Source organism: Dendrobates tinctorius, unplaced genomic scaffold, assembly GCF_039654945.1.
Source record: "Dendrobates tinctorius isolate UK_male_01 unplaced genomic scaffold, ASM3965494v1 ptg000326l, whole genome shotgun sequence".
NCBI classification, from domain to species: domain Eukaryota; kingdom Metazoa; phylum Chordata; class Amphibia; order Anura; family Dendrobatidae; genus Dendrobates; species Dendrobates tinctorius.
In genome coordinates, this window is record NW_027361993.1 from 20,577,512 (window position 1) to 20,601,150 (window position 23,639).

The following is a 23,639-nucleotide window of genomic DNA, read 5'->3' on the forward strand; positions in this document are numbered from 1 at the left end:
CCTGCAGTCCTTCCAATATGTCAGCATCTCAGGAGCGCACAGAGTCCCGGGCGGAGGGCGCTCTTCCCTCCTCTCTCCCCCCGGAGTGGGCCGTTACAATGTCAGTCTGTTTCTGACTTGACAAAAGTATCACAGTCGCTGGTCCAGGTTTTAGAACGATTACCTCAGCTATCCTCAGCCACCTCTGCCCCGACCACCTCTCGGGGTGAGTCGTCCGCACCTGACCGCGACCTTCAGAGAGACAGACGGGGAAGGTCTTCTAGGAAGCGGGCTCTGTCCACTTCGTCCTCGAGCTCGCAGGGCCCTTCCGCTCCCAGGCCTCCTTCTCCTTCCTCAGATGACAGCCTTCAGTCAGGCGATGATTCTCATTCGGAAGCTAGCTCTGAGGGGAACAGCGTTTCTAAAACGCGGGACATGGTCGATAGTCTTCTTGCAGCTATCTTCCAAACACTAAAACTTAAACAGGATGAGGCTCCAGCTCAGGAAAGCTCGGTTGTCCTTAGACGAGCCAGACCTCCGTCCCGAACCTTTCCCAATCACAACGATTTCAATACTACCTTAGCCAAACACTGGGAGCGCCCTGAACAACGTTTCTCAGGCCGCAAGTATTTGGACGTTCTGTACCCCTTTGACGCAGAACTGCTCTCAAAGTGGTCCAAGGCTCCAGAGGTAGATCCTCCAGTATCCCGGATAGCCTCTAAAACGGTGCTCTCTCTGCCAGACGGGGCGTCGCTCAAAGATCCTACTGACAGGCAGATTGAATCTCTGGCTAAGTCTATCTTTGAGGCATCTGGCGCCTCTCTCTGCCCTATTTTCGCATCCGCCTGGGTGGCGAAGGTCATTTCCGCTTGGGCAAAAATCCTTCGCAGAGGCATCTTAGCGTCAGCTCCTCAAGACGAATTGGCAGATCTTGCAGATCAGATTAACCAGGCGGGAAAATACCTTTTGGCCGCCTCCTTGGACGCGGCCGGCTGCGTAGCAAGGGCTAACAGCAACATAGTAGCTGTACGCCGAGTCCTTTGGCAAAAGTCATGGAATGCGGACACTACTTCGAAAAAGTCGCTTACCAATCTGCCATTCCATGGCTCTAGGCTCTTTGGAGCAAAGCTGGATCAGATAATTTCCGATGCCACTGGAGGCAAAAGTACTTCGCTTCCCCAGTCTCGACCAAAACGTCCCTTCAACAGAAGGGGGTTTCGACCACTCAGGCCTTTTCGTCCCTTCTCTGCCACGGAGAGAGCCACTCAACAGGATCGGCCGCCTGCCACCAGGGAGCGGGATCAGAGGAAACCTTCCTACAAACCCGCTCCTCGCTGGAGATCTAGAGGACAATATTCCAGATCTGCAGGAGCCAATTCCGGCAGATTTTCGTCTAAGTGACGGGTCACCCCCACCTGGAATTTCTTCCAGGGTGGGCGGCAGACTTTCCTTTTTCGCGGATGCTTGGCTGTCCGTTGTAGACGACGCTTGGGTCAGAGAACTCGTCGCATCCGGTTACAAAATCGAATTTGCTTCACTCCCGAACAGACGGTTTTTCCGGTCTCGGCCTCCCCGACAGCGGGCCCAGATTCCGGGTTTTCTGCAGGCCATTTCCTCCCTTCTTTCCGCCGGAGTCATTGTTCCCGTTCCCTCAGACGAACGGTTTTCCGGGTTCTACTCCAATCTCTTTGTAGTCCCGAAGAAAGACGGCTCTCTTCGTCCTATTCTGGACCTCAAATTGCTCAATCGCCACGTGAAGATTCTTCATTTCAGGATGGAGTCTCTTCGGTCGGTGATTGCTTCCATGGAGCCCGGGGAATTTCTCTGCTCGGTGGACATTCGGGATGCCTATCTCCACATTCCAATATGTGTGCAACATCAGAAGTATCTTCGATTTGCGTTTCAGGGAGACCACTTTCAGTTCACAGCTCTTCCTTTCGGCCTGGCTTCAGCGCCCCGGGTTTTCACGAAGGTGATGGCGACTGTGATGGCCATCCTTCGCTCCAGAGGGATCCTCATCATCCCTTATCTGGACGATCTTTTGATCAAGGGTTCGTCTCGCCAGGACTGTCTCCGGAGCCTTCAGATAACCCTGGACACTCTCAGCCGCCTAGGTTGGCTAGTCAACAAGGAGAAGTCCATTCTGGTCCCCACCCAGCGTCTGACCTTTCTGGGTATGGAATTCGACACGGAGCTAGCCCGTGTTTTTCTTCCAAAGGAAAAATTTACAACTCTGTCCAAGTGCATCAAAACTCTCAAGAGGCCTGCTCCCATTCCCATTCGGTTCGGCATGAAGGTCCTGGGGAAGATGGTGGCCTCCATGGAGGCAGTGCCCTTTGCGCAGTATCACCTTCGCCCTCTCCAGCTGTCTCTGCTTTCAGCCTGGGACAAGACCACGATGTCCTTGGACCGTCCTATTCGGCTTCCTCTCAGAGTGAGGCAGTCTCTCACTTGGTGGCTACGGCCAGCGTCAGTTCTCCAAGGGAGGTCCTTCCTTCCGCCTCAGTGGCAAATCATCACCACCGATGCGAGCCTTCTAGGATGGGGAGCCGTGTTCCATCAGAAAGCGGCCCAAGGACGCTGGAAGCCACAGGAGTCTCTCCTTCCAATCAATCTTTTGGAGATCAGGGCGATTTTCCTGGCCCTTCTTCACTGGCAGCCCCTCCTTTCCGGCAAGCCGGTCCGCATTCAGTCGGACAACGCCACGGCCGTGGCGTACATAAACTATCAGGGGGTACACGCAGCAAACAGGTAATGTCAGAAGTGGCCAAGATATTCCGCTGGGCAGAACGTTACGTTCCGACAATCTCCGCCGTCCATATTCCAGGGGTGGAAAATTGGGCAGCCGACTTTCTGAGTCGCCAGGGCCTAGCGTCCGGCGAATGGTCCCTGCACCCCGCGGTTTTCTCTCAGATATGCGACCGTTGGGGCACCCCGGATGTCGATCTCATGGCATCTCGGATGAACCACAAGGTGCCGCAATTCGTAGCCAGGTCCAGGGACCCCCTAGCCGTCGCATGCGACGCACTGGTGACTCCGTGGTCCCAGTTTCAACTTCCGTATCTGTTCCCGCCTCTGGCATTGATCCCTCGGGTGGTCAAAAAGATAAAATCGGAAGGCGTACCAGTGATTCTAGTTGCTCCAGATTGGCCAAGACGGCCTTGGTACGCGGAACTGGTCAACATGCTCGCGGACGTTCCCTGGAGGCTTCCGGACCGTCCAGACCTTCTCTCGCAAGGCCCCCTTTACCACGAGAATTCTCAGTCTCTGAGTTTGACGGCATGGCCATTGAGACAGCAATTCTAAAGGAATCAGGTCTGTCCAGTCAGGTTATTCAAACTATGATCCGAGCCAGGAAACCAGCCTCTTCCCGCATTTACTATAGGTACTGGAAGGCTTTTTTCCGTTGGTGCGATGATAGAAGAGTGTTCCCAATGTCGTTTTCTATCCCGTCTATCCTAGGGTTTCTTCAAGCTGGGTTAGACGCGGGTCTGTCCCTAAGTACGCTCAAGGGCCAGGTTTCCGCTCTCTCTATCCTCTTCCAAAGAGAGCTAGCTTCTCTACCACAGGTCAAGACCTTTCTCCAAGGGGTTTCCCACGTGGCTCCCCCTCATCATTCGCCAATAGACCCGTCGGATCTCAACCTCGTTCTTAGCGCGCTCCAGAAGGCGCCGTTCGAGCCTCTCCAGGACATTCCTTTGTCCCTTCTCTCTTGGAAGGTCACCTTTTTGATCGCCATTTCCTCCATCAGAAGAGTTTCTGAATTGGCGGCCTTGTCATGTCGTTCCCCTTACCTCATTCTCCATCAGGACAAAGCCGTCCTCAGGCCCGTTCCTTCTTTTCTTCCAAAGGTGGTTTCCGCTTTCCATATCAATGAGGATATCGTCCTTCCTTCTTTTTGTCCGGCTCCATCTCATCCTCTTGAGAAGTCTCTCCACAAACTGGACGTAGTTAGAGCCCTGCGTGTCTATCTTGCCAGGACCTCTTCCTTCCGTCTGTCCGATTCCTTGCTAATCATCTCTGAAGGTCGCCAGAAGGGCCTTCCGGCTTCCAAATCCACGATCGCTCGCTGGATTCGTTCTACCATTCTGGAAGCGTATCGTCTTCAGGAAAAGCGGCCCCCTCCGGGAGTAAGAGCTCATTCCACCCGGGCTGTGGCGGCTTCGTGGGCTGCTCGTCACCAGGCCTCGGCCATGCAAATTTGCAAGGCTGCAACCTGGTCATCTTTGCACACCTTCACGAGGTTCTACAGGGTTCATACCCAGGCCTCGTCTGATGCTGTGGTTGGTAGGAAGGTTCTGCAGGCGGCGGTGGCTCACCGGCCGACCTGAGCCTTTCGGTTACTTTCGTTCCTTTTTGCTGTTCCCACCCTTGGGACTGCTTTGGGACGTCCCATGGTATTCTGTGTCCCCCAATAAGGCAATAAAGAAAGATGGATTTTTGGTTCTTACCGTAAAATCTCTTTCTTGGAGCCTTCATTGGGGGACACAGCACCCTCCCTGTTTCAGTTGTACCGTGTTGGGTCTTAGAGTCCCCTGTTGGGTTGGTACATATGGTTCGAGTTTTTTCTCGTTGCTTCTCCTACTGCTTTTTCACCAACTGAGGTGCTTGGTGCCTGTCGGTGGGTGTATACTGCCGGGGAGGAGCTAATTTTATTGTTTTTGCATAGTGTCAGCCTCCTAGCAGCAGCAGCATACACCCATGGTATTCTGTGTCCCCCAATGAAGGCTCCAAGAAAGAGATTTTACGGTAAGAACCAAAAATCCATCTTTTCTGGTGACACTGTTGGGGATTTATTCAAAAATGAAGTCATACTGAACCGGCATGGCTGCCACAGCATCTTGCAGCGGCATGCTATTCCATCCGGTTTGCGTTTAGTTCGACCATCATTTATTTTTCAACAGGACAATAACCCCAAACACACCTCCAGGCTGTGTAACGGCTACTGACCAAGAAGGAGAGTGATGGGGTGCTACGCCAGATGACCTGGCCTCCACAGTCACCAGACCTGAACCCAATCAAGATGGTTTGGGGTGAGCTGGACCGCAAAGTGAAGGCAAAAGGGCCAACAAGTGCTTAGCATCTCTGGGAACTCCTTCAACACTGTTGGAAGACCATCTCCGGTGACTACCTCTTGAAGCTCATCAAGAGAATGCCAAGAGTGTGCAAAGTAGTAATCAAAGCAAAAGGTGGCTACTTTGAAGAGCCTAGAATATAAGACATATTTTCAGTTGTTTCACACTTTTTTGTTAATTATATAATTCCACATGTGTTAATTCATAGTTTTGATTCCTTCAGAGTGAATCCACAATTTTCATAGTCATTAAAATAAAGAAAACTATTTGAATGAGAAGGTGTGTCCAAACTTTTGGTCTGTACTGTGTATGTGTATATATATTATGTATATATGTATGGAAAATCCCAATGAAAAGTCCCATAGCTGTAGGTGAGGCGCATCAGAGGTGGTAATTTTCTTAGATGTAACTATGAATTACTCAGACAATTGAAGGGGCTATAGTGTACCCACGGCGTGGCCAAGAGTTTGGTGCACTGTTACACCTCCTTATGTGCATGTTGGGGCTTCTGATCGACGGTGCTCGTTTCCCAGAGTGAGCACTGTCTGAATGCTGCCCATGTGTTTGCAGCCTTGTGCGCATACGGTGACCGCCACGTTCTCCACGTCTCTGCTAAGGGGAACGCAACGGTCACTGCATTCGGCAGCATTAAGACAGTGTTCGGCTCTGCGAAGCGAGCATCGTAAATCAAAAGTGGAGGGAGGGCCCCAATGTACAAATGAGGAGATATAACGGTGCATCAAACTCTTAGTCACACCAAATGTGATCCAAAGTGTCCTCATTTGTAAATTAATTGCGCTCTGCCTGCTGAGGCCTGGGCCTCTCCACACTCTGATGCATTCAGGATGTTGCTATCTTCACTAGCTCTAATGTATCAGCACAGCTTCTTTCCTGCAGTGATGGTCCATTCTAGAGGTTATGAAGGATTCTTCCCTATCTACATCAAGAGTGAGCGGTTCTTTCCTATGCATTGAATGCTTTCCCCCTCTCCTCTCTAAACTGCTATCTCTAACACTGACAGGAGGGAGGTGGATGGAGAGCATAGTGAGCCATCAGAGCCAGGAGCAGCGTTCTTATAGATGTCAGGTTTTGCATACCAGCTATTTAGGTAAAGGATTCTGCAGGAACAACTTTTTTTAATAAAGACAAATTAGACAATGTTTTAATTTTGCATTCAGGGGGGAACAAATAAAAAAAGTGTCAAGTAGTACATAGTCCTTTAGTTTGCAGTGGAGGGTTTGCAAGTTTTACAGTGATCATTTTTTTTCAGACATCAACCCGCAAGACTTCCAATAAGAATCTATCAAAAAAAGTTATATGTGACCAGAACAGTGCGCTAGAAAGTGATGGCACCAAAAGAGCTACTAAGGCGGGAAATCGGGGAAGGACTCCAAGCAGGAGATGCCCAAAGGTGACAGTCAGCACCCGTGCCACTGCTCATCATGTGTTCAGAGCCAGTCCTTCATATCTTGGGTTAACGGACGACAGTGGAGACGGCGTGTCACATCCAGATGCCAGAGGGGTTTGCACAGACAACAGTCCCTTTTTTGATGAAGACAGCAACCAGCCAATGCCTCTCGGGAGATTCTTTGAAAACGCAGATCTTATGCAGGTGAGGCCGCAGGGTCTGACTACACTCTGTTTCTTTGTAGTCTGTAACCGTGGAGACACATAATTTCTCTCTCACTTCATTGGGTGACACAGGAAACCATGCGTGTATGCTGCTGCCACTAGGAGGTTGACACTTCAAAAAAGTTAGCTCATCCTCAGCAGTATATAGCCACCCACTGGCAGGAAGCTCATCAGTTTTAGCTTAGTGTCAGTAGGAGGTTGACACGGGCTGCTCTCAGCCCCCTATTTACCTTTAGGTTTTGGTTTTTTTTATTAATGATTTCTATTTTTCAGGTCCAGCTAGTGATTTGGGCGACGGAGTGTAACTGCTCACTCCGCTCTCCCCCCTAGAAACCGGGAGCACAGTGTGGGAATGCGTCACTACTGTACCCTCTTGTGTCTACCAGGCAGGACCCCATGCCTCCTAACACATCAAGAGTATTTGGGGCATCCGCAAGGCCGAAGATGTGGACTGGTCCTTGCCTCCCGCCCTCCATAGCCGGTCGTTCAGGGGTAGGAAGACAGAGGATGCGGACCGGTCCTCACCACTACACCATAGCTTACTCGCCCTCCAGAGCCAGACGTGCAGGGTGGGAAGACTATCGGTACCTTATAGCTGCCCGACATACTGCCCCGGGACTAGGTACACTCCAGCCGCCCGTACCTCCGAGATGTCTGATGACTGTTCATTATCGTGCTGCGAAGATGGATTTCTGGGCCTTCAGGACAGGTATCTCTGTGTGACTTGATCCCCAGAAGCGCGGGAACTCATCTGTCGCGGGAGCTCAACGCGCCCTTTTTCCCTTAATGCTGACTGCTCAGCACCATATTTTTTTCCCTGAGTATCATGAGCAGACATCCACCTGCTGTACTGCAATGTTTGGTCCAGACGCTCTGTATACATGTTTCAATTTCATTCCCTCCAGGAGAGCCCCCCTTCCAATCGTCCAGAGTTTGTGACTTGGCAGCTTATAGCACCTGGGTCTCTAATGTTAAAAAAAAAAAAAAAAAAAAAAGTTCATGACTCCAGGACACACTTTTATTTTAGACAGACATGCTTGATCTTTGTCTATGTATACAATATTTTATAGTCCTTCCCAATGTAGCTCCTACAGACTCTGTATCTTTCGGTTAGGTATCCAGACCTGCAGCAATGGAGTGTTTTTTTCCCTATGCCCACCAGCTTTTCTATCCATGGGGATTTAGACTTTAGGTGCTATAGGAATAACAGCACTAGTGCTTGGTCCCCCCCAGCCAGTGAGTCTGATGTACCTTTTACCACGTACCTCATGGTTGATCACAGCTGCAGTCCACATTTTCTGACCACTATCTAGTGTATCAGATGCACCATTTACCATGTACCTCCTGTTCGATTGCAGCAGCCGTACTAGTGTTCTGTCCTCCATTCAGTGAGTCAGATGCCCCATCTACCACATACCTAATGATTGATTGCAGCAGCGGTACTAGTGTTCTGTCCACCAATCGGTGAGCCAGATGCACCATTTACCATTTACCTCTTGGACGATTGCAGCAGCAGTACTAGTGTTCTGTCCATCATTCGGTGAGTCAGATGCACCATTTACCACATACCTAATGGTCGATTTCAGCAGTGGCTCTAGTGTTCTGCCCACCATTCGGTGAGCCAGATACACCATCTACTATGTACCTAATGGTCGAATGTAGCAATGGTCCATGTCTCATGCCCACTATCCAGTGAGTCAGACGTACCATTTACCATGCGCTATCTAGTGACTCAGATGCACTACCTGTCACTTTCCTAATGGTTGTTTGTAGCGGTGGTCCACGTTTCTCCTTCGTCTCATTGGGGGACACAGACTGTGGTGTGTGCTACTGCCGTCTGGAGGCCACAGTCTCTGTGTCCCCCACAGTCTCTGTGTCCCCCAATGAGCGTCTCGGAGAAAAGGATTTTACGGTGAGTACTCTCAAAAATCCATGTTTCTCCTTCGTCTCATTGGGGGACACAGAGACTGTGGGGGACACAGAGACTGTGGCCTCCAGACGGCAGTAGCACACACCACAGTCTCTGTGTCCCCCAATGAGCGTCTCGGAGAAAAGGATTTTACGGTGAGTACTCACAAAAATCCATGTTTCCTGCCCACTATCCAGTGAGTCAAATGTATCATTTAACATGTATCTCATGTTCAGTGACAGCAGCGGTCCACGTTTCCTGCCCACCATCCAGTGACTCAGATGCACCACCTATGAACTTCCTCATGGTCATTTGCAGCAGTGGTCCAGGTTTCCTGCCCACTATCCAGTGAGTCGGATGCACCATCTGCCATGTACCACATGTCCGATCGCAGCAGCGAATGTAAGTGCTCTCTCCGATATCCGGTAAGTCAGTCACACCATCTGTCATGTACCTTATGATCGCTTGCAGCAGTGGTCCAAATGCTGTGCCCACTATCCAGCGAGTCAGACTCGTATCTACCATGTAACCCAACCTTGATTACGGTTACGAACCAAGGGCCTTGTCGTCCATCCTGTGAATACGATTTGCCAAGAACTATCCAACAGGTCAGGATCTCCATCGACAGTTAACCACATCGCTGTCCGCAATGCAGTACTGCTGCGCTACTCACTAGCTAGTAGTTAAACCCAACATGACTAATAGCAGCGTTTCTAGTGCTCTGTCCACTATTCAGTGAGCCAGATCCTACTATTACAATGATCCTTATGACTGTTCATTCTGCAGCCCAAGGGGTCTACCGAGATCTCAGTTCTTTGTCTGTTTCCGTACTTACTTCTTCTTTCTTAGGCCGGGGTCACACTGCGTTATAGGCAGTCCGTTGACGGACTGCGTTACACCATGGTATAATGCAGTGTAACGCAGTCCGTTAACGCCGCCATTGAGCCCCATTGTCGGACACATCGCGACGCATGCCATAAAGCGGCACGCGTACGCAATGTGCCATCATTCGCTGACAGAGCCTCGGATGCGGGCTCCAGCATCTGAGGCTCCGTCAGCACTAGTGCTGATGATTCATCTGCGCTAGCGGGTATAGCATAACGCGATCGCGTTATGCTGTACCGTTAGCAGCCCGTCAACGCTATGCGTTGAACGGGCTGCTAAAACGTCATGTGAACCCAGCTTTCCAGAGATTGGATAGCACTTTGTCCTTATCAAGCGGCAGCCAAGCGCAAGAGAGCCTCTTCAGCCTTGGATCCGATGTCCGAACATCACGTAAATGAGTCTTCTTCAGCAAAGATTGTATCCTTTCTCAGTAGAGTTGTAATCTTGTACTTTTTTCCTCTCTGTGATTAAATTACAATTCTCGGGGCCAGTGCTGTCTCACCCAGACACCCCATTTCAACTTGGGGAGTCCCTGGCTATGTCTGACCCTGCGAGTCACAGGGTCAGCAGTCTTGCATAACTGGTCATGTCAGTGACTCTGTCTCTGCCTTTTCTTTTTTCCTGTGCCAGGCATTCGCTGGAGCTCCTCTTTCGAATGGTAAGACCTCTCTGATTATACTGGCTTTTTTTTAAATGTTCTGACATCAAATTAAGTGGTTACACATGTAAGGATTCTTACCCACTTCCTTACCAAGATGGTCTGAGTCGATCAAGAGCTATGAAGATACCTCAAGTTATCTGTATTAATTTCCTTACGTCCTTAATGCGATTTAGAGTCCACATCAGCATCGTCCTTTTTCGCCATTCACGTGTTTTTTCCGTGTCACTGCTCCACTCTGTTGTTGCTTGACACCTGGGTTGTAAGTTCAGACCTTGCCGTGGACTCGGAGTTTGGAGCTCTTTTCATGATTGCACTCTGGTCACCTCTCTTCATCTTGGCTTGGGTTATCAACATCCCAAAATAGTCTCTGGTCCCGGTCCAACATATTGATTTTTCTGGGAATGCTGTTTGACACAGCACGATCAAGAGCTTTTTTTCTACCCAAGGAAAAAACCTTGATCCTATCACGTGGGACTCTCTCCGTCAGAGGCACATTTGCACGTTCGCTCCACTTCTGCATGAGCGTTCTAGATAGGATGGTTGCGTCAATGAAAGAAGTTCCATTTGCCTACTTTCATACGCATCCTTTTCAATTTTCTTTTTCTGCCATCAAGATGGGACTGATTAGTCGATACAGGGAGTGAACCAATCATGCCCCGTCTCGCCTGCAGATCAAGACCTTTCTGTAGGGAGTTGGGCACTCTGTTTCCCCCTACCGGCCTCTGGTAACACCTTGGGATCTCAACTTAGTACTCGGTGTTCTTCAAGAATCAACATTCAAACCTCTACGAGACATCTTTCACTCCTTTCCTGGAAGGTTGCCTTCCCGGTCGCCATTTCTTCTATCAGATGAGTTTCCAAACTCGCTCGTCTCTTGTTCCTCCTTATCTAGGGTGTCACCAGGACAAGGTAGTGTTACATCTGATACCATCCTTTCTCCCTAAGGTGGCTTTTTGTATTTCTCCCCAATGAGGATACTTGTGACGTTTCAGGAGCAGACAACGTCTAAGAGTGGACCCTCTGGGTAGCGGATCTGGAGCCCCTGGGCCGAGCACGCCAGGTGATGACCGACCCCTATACAGGGATCGTTAGGGGCAGGACCGCAGGGGTCAGAACCGCGACAGCCGGTACCAAGAGGGGCGGCTCACAGGAGGCACGGATGGGTGTATGGGAATTGAGTACCAGAAACACAAGGAGTGTACACGAAAGTGCGCAAACTACAGATAGTGCGAGACAGGTAGCCGTGAGCACGTATGGCGTATAGCGAGTAATACGTCCGGAGGTAAACAAAGCAGGACGCGTGCCAGGAGCACGACAGAGTACTGAATGGAGCAGCAGTCATGCCAGGAGGTGTTACAGAGCACAGGGACAGAGAGTACCAGGAGGTACGACAGAGCAAGGGACAGAGGACAGGATACTAGAGTGTGCCTAGAGGCACTACTGAGCATGAAGCAACGTGAAAGTTCAGAGCGAGTGCTAGAAGCACAATAGAATACCAGACAGAGCAGAGGACCTGAGAACAGCGCATGGCCTGACTGGGACTAAGCAGACCCAGCCAGGAAGCACAACAATAATCAGGCACCTCCTATAGGCGAGGACAGCCTGATATAGCACATGACCATGACAGGTTCCGGGTCAGATCCTAGCCAGAAAGCACATGACCACTACAGCCTCCGGGTCAGGTCCTCCATTACCATAGAGGAGACTGACTCGGAGACAGCACTGACAGGAGCACGCAAGCGCAAACGTGACATGGAGGAGGAGCCCCGAGGACGAGAGCTGTGCGTGCCCACCCGACGGAGGCCCCGGAAGGAGTGACGTCGGGACCGAAGCCCCGCCTCCTGGTGAGCACGGCATGACAATACGGTTTTTGTCCTTTTTTGCTCCCTTTCTTTATCAAAAGTGGTCTCTAAACAAACTGGACCTAATAGAACACTCTGTAGCTACCTTCCCAGGATAGCACCAATCAGATGTGCAGACTCACTGTTCTTAATCCCGTAATGTACTCGTAAAAGTCTTGGCTGTTTCCAAGTCTATCGAGGCCTGCTGGGTTCGCTCTGCTATTCTGAAGTCTACCGACTAATAGACAGATCACATCCATTTAAGGCCACCACGCGCTCCTCTCGCTCAGTGGGGTCCTCCTCTGTCACCCACCGCCAGGCGTTGGTCTTGTAGATTTGTTAGACTGCTACATGGTCTTCCTGTCATACCTTTGCCAAGTCCTACAAGGTTTACATATAGGTTTAGTCATATGCGAACCTCTGTAGAATGGTTCTGCAAGCAGCAGTGACCCGAGCTCTGATTTGACGGTACCACCTTTACCCACCCTTGGGACTGCTTTTGGACATCCTATGGTTTCCTGTGTCCCCCAATCAAGCGATAGAGAAATGAAGATTTTGGGTACTCACCGTAAAATCTCATTCTTGGAGCCTTCTGGGGGACACAGCACCCGCCCTTGTTTATTGTTCGTTGTGGTTGTGTTATGGTAGTTGTATACCTGTTGCTTCTTCTACTGCTTTCTCACTAACTGATGAGCTTCCTGCCATTTGGTGGGTATATACGGCTGGGGAGGGGCAAACACTTTTTGCAAAGTGACAAACTCCTAGTGGTAGCAGCATACACCCATTGTTTCCTGTGTCTCCCAATGAAGGCTCAGAGAAAGAGAATTTACGGTGTGTACCCAAAATCTTCATTTTGCATTTTGGCCAGTAATATCACATGGTGATTTTTGTTTGGTTGGGACACAATTTTGTGAAAACATTACATGGCAATGCTGTGTGAATAAAGTATCAGTGGGGACATGTGTATCTGGTTACCATCTGATTTCTTTATCCCTCAGGACTTTGCACCAGTTGCTACATCCTGTGCTTCTATGAGCAGGCGAGAACTAAGGAACCTCCACTACAGAGCTAAGGAGGAGGAGGAGGAGGATGACGAGGAGATCAATAATGAAGATATTATTTAGGTAAGTGATCAGTCCCTGGGATATCACTGAGCCAGGAGTATACATTTCTATATTTTGCAAGAAGTTCTCATCAATTGTATGAACTTCTGGGGGGATTCTGCAGCACCCAGCAACATTTTTCCTGTAAAATAATGAAAATTTTCAGCAACGTTTTTCCTGTAAAATAATGAAAATTTTTATCGATCCCCACCAAATCCTAAAACAATGGCTTCCTTTGGACACTGATTGGATCTGGTTGTACAGTGAATTGGGCACAGTGTTATGGCTTGTAAACCAAAGCCACCACCACATCTGAGCCAAACTGACTTACACATACAATGCAATGCACAGGACACACATCCAAGAACATGCTGCTACTGGAGAGTGCACTAGCTGTTCGCCTATGTACATTCCCCTACTTACTACAGTAGTAACCCTTAGTTGCAACCTATATTATACTCCAGAGCCACATTCACAATTCTGCTTGTTGCCTCTTGTAGAGTCACCAGATTTGTCATCAAAAACACCTCTGCTTCTGAGGTAGAATAAAAGAGGACAATTCAATTGCACCCAATGCTTGAAGATTTCAGAGCTGCATTCACAATTCTGCAGACTGTACAGCTGAAGTATAATACAGGATGTAACTCAGGATCAGTACAGGATCAATAATGTAATGTATGTACACAGTGACTGCACCAGCAGAATAGTGAGTGCAGCTCTGGGGTATAATACAGGATGTAACTCATGATCAGTACAGGATCAGTAATGTATGTACACAGTGCCTGCACCAGCAGAATAGTGAGTGCAGCTCTGGAGTATAATACAGGATATAACTCAGGATCAGTAATGTAATGTATGTACACAGTGACGCCACCAGCAGAATAGTGAGTGCAGCTCTGGAGTATAATACAGGATGTAACTCAGGATCAGTACAGGATTAGTAATGTAATGTATGTATACAGTGACTGCACCAGCAGAATAGTGAGTGCAGCTCTGGAGTATACTACAGGATGTAACTCAGGATCAGTACAGGATAAGTAATGTAATGTATGTACACAGTGACTGCACCAGCAGAATAGTGAGTGCAGCTCTGGAGCATAATACAGGATGTAACTCAGGATCAGTACAGGATATGTAATGTAATGTATATACGCAGTGACTGCACCAGCAGAATAGTGAGCGCAGCTCTGGAGTATAATACAGGATGTATCTCAGGATCAGTAATGTAATGTATGTACACAGTAACTGCACTAGCAGAATAGTGAGTGCAGCTCTGGAGTACAATACAAGATGTAACTCAGGGGTCAGTACAGGATAAGTAATGTAATGTATGTACACAGTGACTGCACCAGCAGAGTAGTGAGTGCAGCTCTGGAGTATAATACAGGATGTAACTAAGGATCACTAATGTAATGTATGTACACAGTGACTGCACCAGCAGAATAGTGAGTGCAGCTCTGGAGTACAATACAAGATGTAACTCAGGGGTCAGTACAGGATAAGTGATGTAATGTATGTACACAGTGACTGCACCAGCAGAATAGTAGTGCAGCTCTGGGGTATAATACAGGATGTAACTCAGGATCAGTACAGGATAAGTAATGTAATGTGTGTACACAGTGACTGCACCAGCAGAATAGTGAGTGCAGCTCTGGAGTATAATACAGGATGTAACTCAGGATCAGTACAGGATCAGTAATGTATGTACACAGTGACTGCACCAGCAGAATAGTGAGTGCAGCTCTGGAGTATAACACAGGAAGTAACTCAGGATCAGTACAGGATAAGTAATGTAATGTGTGTACACAGTGACTGCACCAGCAGAATAGTGAGTACAGCTCTGGAGTATAATACAGGATGTAACTCAGGATCAGTACAGGAAAAGTAATGTAATGTATGTACACAGTGACTGCACCAGCAGAATAGTGAGTGCAGCTCTGGAGTACAATACAAGATGTAACTCAGGGGTCAGTACAGGATAAGTAATGTATGTACAATTTACAGTTTTTTATGCAAGTTTTTTTTCTATAGGTAAACTATAAAATGAGGTGGATTTGTCTTTTCATTTCAATTTTGTTCTCCCTTCACATCCAGAGTTGTGGACAAAATTCTGCTGTGTGGAGCATTGCATTGCGGCAGCTCAGATGATGACTGCGAAGTTGGAGATGACTATTAAGTAACCAAAAGTTTCCAAGGCTAACGGCAGAATTGTGAAAGCAGCTCTGCATGTGATAGGGGGAGAAATGTTGTTAGTAAATCATTAATAAAATAAGATTTGAACCGTTAAAGGGGTTGTCCACTACTTGTAAAACCCCTTTTTTAGTGAAGTATTCCCCCTTGTAAAATTAAAAAAATCAATATATTCATCACCTGGACCGACACCGGTTCTACCAGGGCTGAAGTGCCATTGTTTTGCCACCAATCATCGGCTGCTGTTGGGATATGTGCTCTCACTGCTTTCCGATGTTCGTCCAAACAGAAGAAACCACATTAGTGTTTTTATTTTACAAGGGGGGCTGCCTAATTTAATAAAGTTTTCTCCAGCTAGTGGACAACCCCTTTAAATGTGGCGAATAGTAGTCACCTGTGTAGTGTGGATCACCTTGTCTTGTTTTTTCTATATATAAGGCCGCTGCAATATGATTATTGATATTTATCCTCCTGTCTTTTCAGGCGCGGCCCCCTCTCCGCAGCAGGACACTGGAACGGACCCCTGCTTCTTACAAATACATAAACTGTGCTCGAGCCAAAGTGCTTTCATCTGTATACAGACCAAGGAGATTCACTCACTTTTAATTATTGGGGTGTGAGTGGAAGAGACGGAGGGCGAATGTTGGCACCGTCCATTAAGTTTGGGTTTTTATTGCCATTGAAAGAGAAACTTCAGGGAGTTTTCGTGTTGAACCTGGTACCTTACAATGGTGGTATCCCTGCCGATAGGAGTACCAGTATTATGCTTCACATCCACACACAGTGATGTGGAATATGATAAATTCTTTATGTATATTATATTTCTTCTTTCTTTTTTTATATATGTAGCATTGACGGAGCTGGAATCATTAGATAATGGAGCAAAATAAGAATGTGAAGGGTCAAGTATCGGCTGGACAGTCACCAGAATTGTACTTCAGGTGCTCAAGAATTGTGGGAGCCAAAAGGATTCATTGAGGAATGCTATTGGATCAGTGCTTGTGATTTACGAAACGGTCAGATGTAGCCGAGCCGTGACGGTCATCTGTGGTTTCCTGTATTATGACTTAGTTTTTGAATGACAATTTCAACTCTGCTACATGTTGATACAAAGTGAATAATTAAGTGTTAAAGGGAGTCTTTCACCAGCTTTTTGTTGCTTAACCTGAGATCAGCATGATGTAGGGGCAGAGACCCTGATTCCAGCAATGTGTCACCTACTTGTCTGCTTGATAAAATCCTTGATTTATTGGCTGCAGTTTTCTGAATGCTGAGTTCTGTATAACCTCGCCCACAGCACTGATTGGCAACTTTCTGCCTACACTGCATAGGCAGAAAGCTTCCAATCAGTGGTGGAGGAGGGGTTTTAAAGAGATGGAGGACTACATGGCTGGAGACAACTAGTCCTGCAGTGATAATCTCTACTGCATAAAGTGTGTTTTTTTTTTCAAAATTACAACAAGCAGCCCAGTAAGCAATACATCTCTGGAATAAGGGTTTCTGTCTCGACATTATATTGCTCTCCGATTAGGTGGCAAAAAAAACCTGCTGACCGATTCCCTTTAAGTAATATGGTTTCTTTTACTTAGTAAAGTCATGGCACGATATGGGACATGTTTAATGGGAAGCTGTCAGCAGATCCTTTTTGCCAAAGCTGATGGGCTCCTTCAATATAATGAACTGCTTTGTTTGCTGATATGAAGTTGTCTTTCTAAAAAAAAAAAATAAAAAAAAGTGTGGGCTAAAAAAAAGTGGTGGATGTGGAGACAGCGGCTCAGCATGGCGGATAGGTCTCTCACTATACACAAATAAGGGGGAGAACTGTCAATCAAATCAGGTGATGGGGGGCAGCCACAGCGTTTTGTAGTAAAACGTGGTTCATTGGAACTAGAGTGGGGGGTTTCTTACTGTTCAGGGTGTAATGGGTCTACTGACAGGTTCCTTAAAAACACAATAACTGTAGAGTTGCGTTTGTCATGTGGAATCATGTGCTATGAGAGCACGCTATGGTTAACCTGCTGCGTCGTCACACTAGGCACAGATCGATGACAAACCCAGCTCGGCCATACGTGTGCAGGCATTTACTGTTACTATAATGTGGCATTATGTACTGACTTTAATAAATTTATATCTTATGGTAATGACTGTTTTGGCATTTAAGGGTAACTAGAAGTCTAGTTTCAAAGGTAGGACTCATGCGGGGTTGTTTTTTATATCCATTGCCCTAGCTAGCAATTTGCAGTTAGAACCTCGAGTTTATGGCTGTGTACCCCTTTAGTTGTAGCTGTAGGTGAGCTTAAGGCTAGTTTCACATTAGCGTTTTTTTGCGCAGCGCATCGTGCGCATAAAAAACGCAAAGAAAAACGCAAAACAAACGCGCGTTTTTTTAACGTCATGCGCACGCTGATGCGTCAAAAAAAAATGCAGCGTTGCTTGCGTTTTACATGCGTTTTTGCATGCGTTTGCGTTTTTTTATGCACATGCGTTTTTAGGTGTGACATTTTTTCCATTGTCTAGAGAACATTCTAGACTTGTTTCACTCAAAAACGCATGCGCAAAAAAACGCAACCGTGCGCAAGACCATGCGCACGCATGCGTTCCCATAGACTTCAATGTGTTGTTTTTGCGCATTCCGTGCGCAAGCGTGCGCATGCGTTTTTTTGCCGAGACAGGGCGCACCAAAAAATGCAACATGTTGCGTCTGGCGCGCCTGGCGCAAAAGACAAAAAAACGCATGCACACGAAAACGCAAGTGTGCGCAAGACCATGCGCACGTCATGTTAAACATAGGTGCGCAGTGCGCATGCGCACGGGTGCGCACGATGCGCTGCGCACAAAAGCGCAAATGTGAAACCAGCCTAACATAGTATTTTGTGCAGCCATGACTCCTTCCCTTTCTACCGCTCTCCTGTTCATGTGTCCTTAGAATCACTTACTAGTGATTTCATTGCTCTTTTTCTCTTTTGTTACCTCCTAAGAGTTGGTGCATGTCGATCCATCGGCCGTGTCCGTAATTGGTGATTACTGGCATCCGCAGCTCTTCCTTTGATTAGCCGGCCTGACGTGATGTCATAGTGGCGGCGAGAATCACATGTGACCTCATGCCAGGTCAGCTAATCAAAGGAAGAGTTTTGGATGCTTCCCATTTCTGACATGTCCCGTACAACGGCCATAGATGAGTGACGTGCCCGGTGGACCGGGTCCTGTACATCGATTTGCATCAACTCTACTACCTCTAGTCCAGTGGTCTCCCACCTGTGGATGTCATAGCATGCTGGGAGTTGTAGTTTCTCAACAGCTTGAGGGACACAGGTTGGCGATCATTGCTCTTTCCACATATGACCCATGTAACAGTCATTCTTGTAGTGAAATAATAAGGGTTAACGCTGCCACTCATGCCTTATTACAAGGATTATCACATCCTCGTGATCCACCAGAGCCTTAACAGAGCAGATTGTTATACAAGACTATTGGCTCTGCTGCGCAACTGCCACCGATGTTCAATGCAACGCCCTTCCAGGAGCATCCTGCTTTCGCTATAAGGCTGTCCTTATCACACAACAGGTTTTTATTGTAGTAGATCCTCTCCAAAATCTTTCTTTAAAAAATGCTTGGAAATACACTTTGCTGTTCATACAAAGTTTTTTTGGTTGTTTGTTTGTAAAGTTTGTCTCAACCAAAAAGTTTTTGAAAATCAGTGAGATGGGGAAAGAAAAAAAGTACGTTACTTCTTTGAATCGGATTCTGTTGGAATCCGCTCCAAACAAGGCACTGTTGAATCAAAAGGGTTCAGGAAAAGAAATTCTCCCCTTTAAAGACAGCATCTCCTGAAGAGGTTTCAGCTTGAAAAAACTCCTTTCATTTTGTAAAATCCTGTTCGGCTACATTCACACAAAAACGTTTAGTGTTTGTATCTCTTTACATTTTGTTTCCTACTGATGGAGATCTCAGCCGTCCATATTATTCTATAATGTACGTTATATATATTGTGTTCAATGTCAACGGCATTAAAAAAAATTACGCAAAAATGCCATTTGTTCTTATTTATAGTGTTGCCTGTGTTTGTATATCTCGAGAAGCCAAAATCTTCAGTTGGATAGACGAAAATCATGGCTGAGAATAGATTGCAGAAACTGTGCCACTTTTGTCCGTTACCAGCTGTGCCCCAATTTTGCATTTCCATCACCAATGTGAATGTGTACCCATATATGGTGAACATTTATGGAGCACAAGTTACATCCTTGCTGTATTATACAGCCGCTGCCTCCGAATGCATAGTTTGTTGCCTTTTGGCCTCCAAACGCATAGTTTATTGCCAGTAGACCGTGTTTATGCAGTGCAAATTTTTTTGCTGCAATTTTTTGAAAATGTTGCAAAGACCTCTAGCTTTGACCGCTCGTAACACTGATACATCCTAAATAGTGAGTAGCTTGTAGCAGTAAAGTCTGTGTACACGGGCGCTTGGACCCTGCGTGGTCACTGTTCGCATCCCGGAGGTTTCTGTTTAGGCAAGCGTCACTCTGGGCAAGTGAGTGCTGTCAATCAAAATGCAGTGAGGCATCGCATCAAGATAATTCAGGGGCCAGAACAATGCACTGAGCACTTGGCCACATCAACAGAGCTCTTTTAATTTGCATGATGGATCAAAATGTGAAGAAAAACACCAGCTCAACCTTTTTGTTCCAAATAGTCAGGAAGCACGACGCCACGCCACTGCCCAGTGTTTGTAGGTCCAAGTTCAAGAAAAAATGGAATCCAGCTTCCAGACCCAATTGCAGCTAAAATCATGATTTTATTGTTAATCCATTAAAAAGATGTACACATTGGAAAAATAAAGTGGGAGACCTATGCATTTTGAACTCCGAACGGTCTTAATCCTGGTAATGTGCCATTGGATGTGGAAGCTGGACTCCCTTTTCTCCTTCGTCTCATTGGGGGACACAGAGACTGTGGGTGTATGCTACTGCCGTCTGGAGGCTGACACTAAGTATACAAAAAACAAGTTAGCTCCTCCTCCGCCGCATACACTCTCGCCCCGATAGCGGGCGGAAACCAGTTTTTGCTTAGTGTCTTATGGAGGCACACGCAGTCTGGATTTCTCCAGACTATTTTTTTTTTTCTCGCTATGAAGAGGAGACAGGGGCGACGGATCATATTGAAAGGGTCCGATCTCACCAAACCATCAACGGGTGAGCACGCGTGAGTATCCCCTCCGCGTAGCCTTTCCTGCACCGAGGGACATCTCTGGGACTTTTCCCCAGACATCTATTTTTATTTTGTGAAGATAAGACAGGGGCAATGCATCCTATTGAAAGGATCCGATTTCCCCAAACCAGCAACGGGCGACCACGTGCGAGTGTCCCTCCACGTATCTTTTCCCGCGACGTGGGACACTATGCCAGACTTAGCCCTGTCCACCCCTAGGTATCGAAACCATGGGCTTGCACAGAGGCACAAGATTAGTCTGTGCGGCCCCCACTGCTCCACCAACGCACGACGACGGTGCTGCATGGTGGCGGACGGTCCCTCTCCTCGCCCCTACAAGGCGGACGGAGCTAGGGTGCCTGCACCGTCCTAAAGTGAAATACCTCAGGTGCCGGGCTGCTGCAGAGGCTATCGAGCTGGAGTGGCAGGTATGGAGGCTGCAAAGGAGGTCAGGCGGCCATTTAGAATGGCTAGGGCCCAGGTGGATCCTGCGATCGGCAATCGCCATTACCCCTCCTCCCTCTATCCCTCCGCTCCTCTATCCTTCCTCGCCTCTTCGCTTCCCCTACTCCCTCCAGGTACCTGCGCGTCCGGGAGTCTCTGCCGGGCCGCGGACCTGCACTGCCAGATGTTTAGCGGCATTGGGGACCGGATCGCCGGTTTAGCAGGGCCGCCAGCACACCGGGCGGGCGGACCGGGTCCAAATTTAGCCCGCGGCTTCGGCCTAGGCTGCGGGTGAAAGTTCTGCCCCCCAGCGTGACGTCATATCCGGCGCCACCCCCCATGACCGGGGCGGGCGCTGGGTAAAATTGAGGCCCTGGCTTCAAAGCAGGGTAGGCCGCGATCAGGAGAGCACTCGCAGCCTACCCAGAGGTTAAGGAGCAGGCAGACTCAGGAGAGACACGCAGGAGCCGGGTAAGTGCGACCCTGTCCCGGAGCCACACTAAGGCATTAAAGGGTTACCCTCCTCCTCTCACCTTAAAAAAAAAAAAAGGAAAATTGGCCTATTTCAGCAGTATGTCTGGGAAAGGAAAAACGCACACTTTCCTTTATACCGCATGCGTTTCCTGTGGGGTTATGTTCCCACAAGCGCAGACTGTTAAGTTATGTGAAACCTGTAATTCCGAACGCGCCCAGGAGCCCTCCCCTGCAACGGAGCCCAGGGGTCTGGATACCCCGGAATGGGCGTTATCACTTTCTCGGTCCATGGTTTCGCTTACGAAGGCGATTGAGACCCTTCAGGCCCCGGATAGGGGTAGAGACGACGGCTCGCCTGTTTGGGAGGGTTCATCCACCTCACAAGAGCCTCCGGCCTGCAGGGGCCGCACTCTCTCTAAGCAGACGCATAGGAAGAGAACCCATACTGCGTCTCCGGGCCCCTCCGGTGCTTCGGCATCCGTGAGTGCGGCGTCTCGCTCACCGTCACAATTTTCTTGGAGCGAGCAGAGTTCAGGTGATGACGTGGAGGAATCCTTGGACCTGGATACCCCGGGGTGTTGGGAGACGGTAGACAGTCTCATTGAAGCTGTCAATCGGACTCTAGGTATTGAGGAGGATGTCTCCCTAACCGCAGGTCATAAGATATCCTTTAAGTAGGCCTGGCAACCACATAGAGTGTTTAGCACTCATCCAGAATTCGAGGACATAGTGCAGAGGCACAGAGAACGTCCAGACAAGCGTTTTTTGGGACAAAAAACGCTAGAAACGAGATATACGTTTGCACCAGAGCTCTGTAATAGATGGGCGGAATCTCCGGTTGTGGATACCCCACTGTCACGCCTGGCCTCAAGATCCTTGTCAGTACCTAGTGGTTCTTCCATTAAGGACCCCACGGATCGGCTCATAGAAAGTTTAGCCCGCTCGGTGTATGAGGCATCAAGATCAGCGCTCTCTCCTTCATTTGCGGCAACATGGGTAGCCAAAGCCATGATGTCATGGTCAGATTCTTTGTATAAAGTCCTACAGGATAGAGACTTGCCGACGGAAGTGTCTGAGATAGCAAGTCAGATCGCGATGGCGGGTGACTAATGCATCCTTAGATGCGGCTAATTGCGCGACACTAGCGGCAGCAAATGCTATCGCCATTAGGAGAGCCTTGTGGCTAAGGCTATGGTGGGCTGATTCGATTTCTAAGAAATCTTTAACTTCCCTGTAATATCAGGGTAACCGGCTATTTGGGGAGAAATTAGACAAACTCATTTCGGATGCTACAGGGGGAAAAAGCAGCTTTCTCCCACAGCAGAAGATTAGACTGCCTTTTCGTCAACCTCAGGCGCGCTTTCGAGCATTTCACACCCCCGGGTGGGCAACAGCGGCCAGTTCTTCCGCCCCAGCTCGCTACAACCAAGACAAAGAGCGTCAGGTCACGTATAGAGCCAACCCGCTGGGCAGGGCCTGCCCAGGTCAAGGGGGGCCAGGTCCCAGAGGACCTCGCAAAATGACTCAGGGCATCAGGTACCCGAAGACAGCAGAGTAGGCGGACGTCTGTTCAGGTTCTGCCACGTCTGGGTCGAGGTGGCACACGACGCATGGGTGGCGGAATTCGTGTCTTCGGGGTACAAAATAGAATTTGTCGTAGATCCTCCAAGATGATTTTTTCTTTCCCGGCTTCCCAAATCGGAATCCCGGGCAGTGGCATTGCTAGGGGCCATCAGGGTTCTTCAGCGCAACGGGGTCATTGTCCCGGTACCAGAGTGCAAAAGAACTCAGGGATTTTATTCCAGCCTGTTCGCGGTCCCCAAGAAGGACGGAACAGTAAGGCCGGTTCTGGACCTAAAGCTCCTGAACAGGTTCATCAGAGTCAGGCACTTTCGAATGGAATCCCTCCGGTCAGTGATATCGGCCATGGAGCAGGGAGAATATTTGGCCTCGATCGATGTCCAGGATGCCTACCTGCACATTCCTATTTTTCCCCCGCATCAAAGGTTCCTTCGGTTTGCAATTGATGGTCGGCATTTCCAGTTTGTGGCCCTGCCCTTCGGGATAGCCACGGCCCCCAGGGATATTCACGAAGGTAATGGCGGTCGTCATGGCCATTCTACATTCTCGGGGCATAGTGGTTTTGCCGTACTTAGACGACCTCTTAGTAAAGGGTCCGTCCTTTCGGGCATACGAGGAAAATGTCAGCATCTCGCTGGATACCCTATCGCCTAGGATGGT

General features: G+C 48.5%; 1 protein-coding gene across 1 annotated transcript in view; it reads left to right on the forward strand.

Annotated features, from left to right (window-relative positions):
• The window catches only part of CUNH1orf174 (chromosome unknown C1orf174 homolog), a 30,618-nt gene extending 11,315 nt beyond the window's left edge, over positions 1–19,303 (forward strand). Inside the window, exons 3-5 of the mRNA XM_073561800.1 lie at positions 6,325–6,666; positions 12,981–13,106; positions 15,759–19,303. Coding sequence (XP_073417901.1) covers positions 6,325–6,666; positions 12,981–13,106 — 468 coding nt within the window. The 3' untranslated portion in view covers positions 15,759–19,303. The remainder of the gene's footprint in view (positions 1–6,324; positions 6,667–12,980; positions 13,107–15,758) is intronic.
• The last annotated feature ends 4,336 nt before the right edge of the window (positions 19,304–23,639 follow it).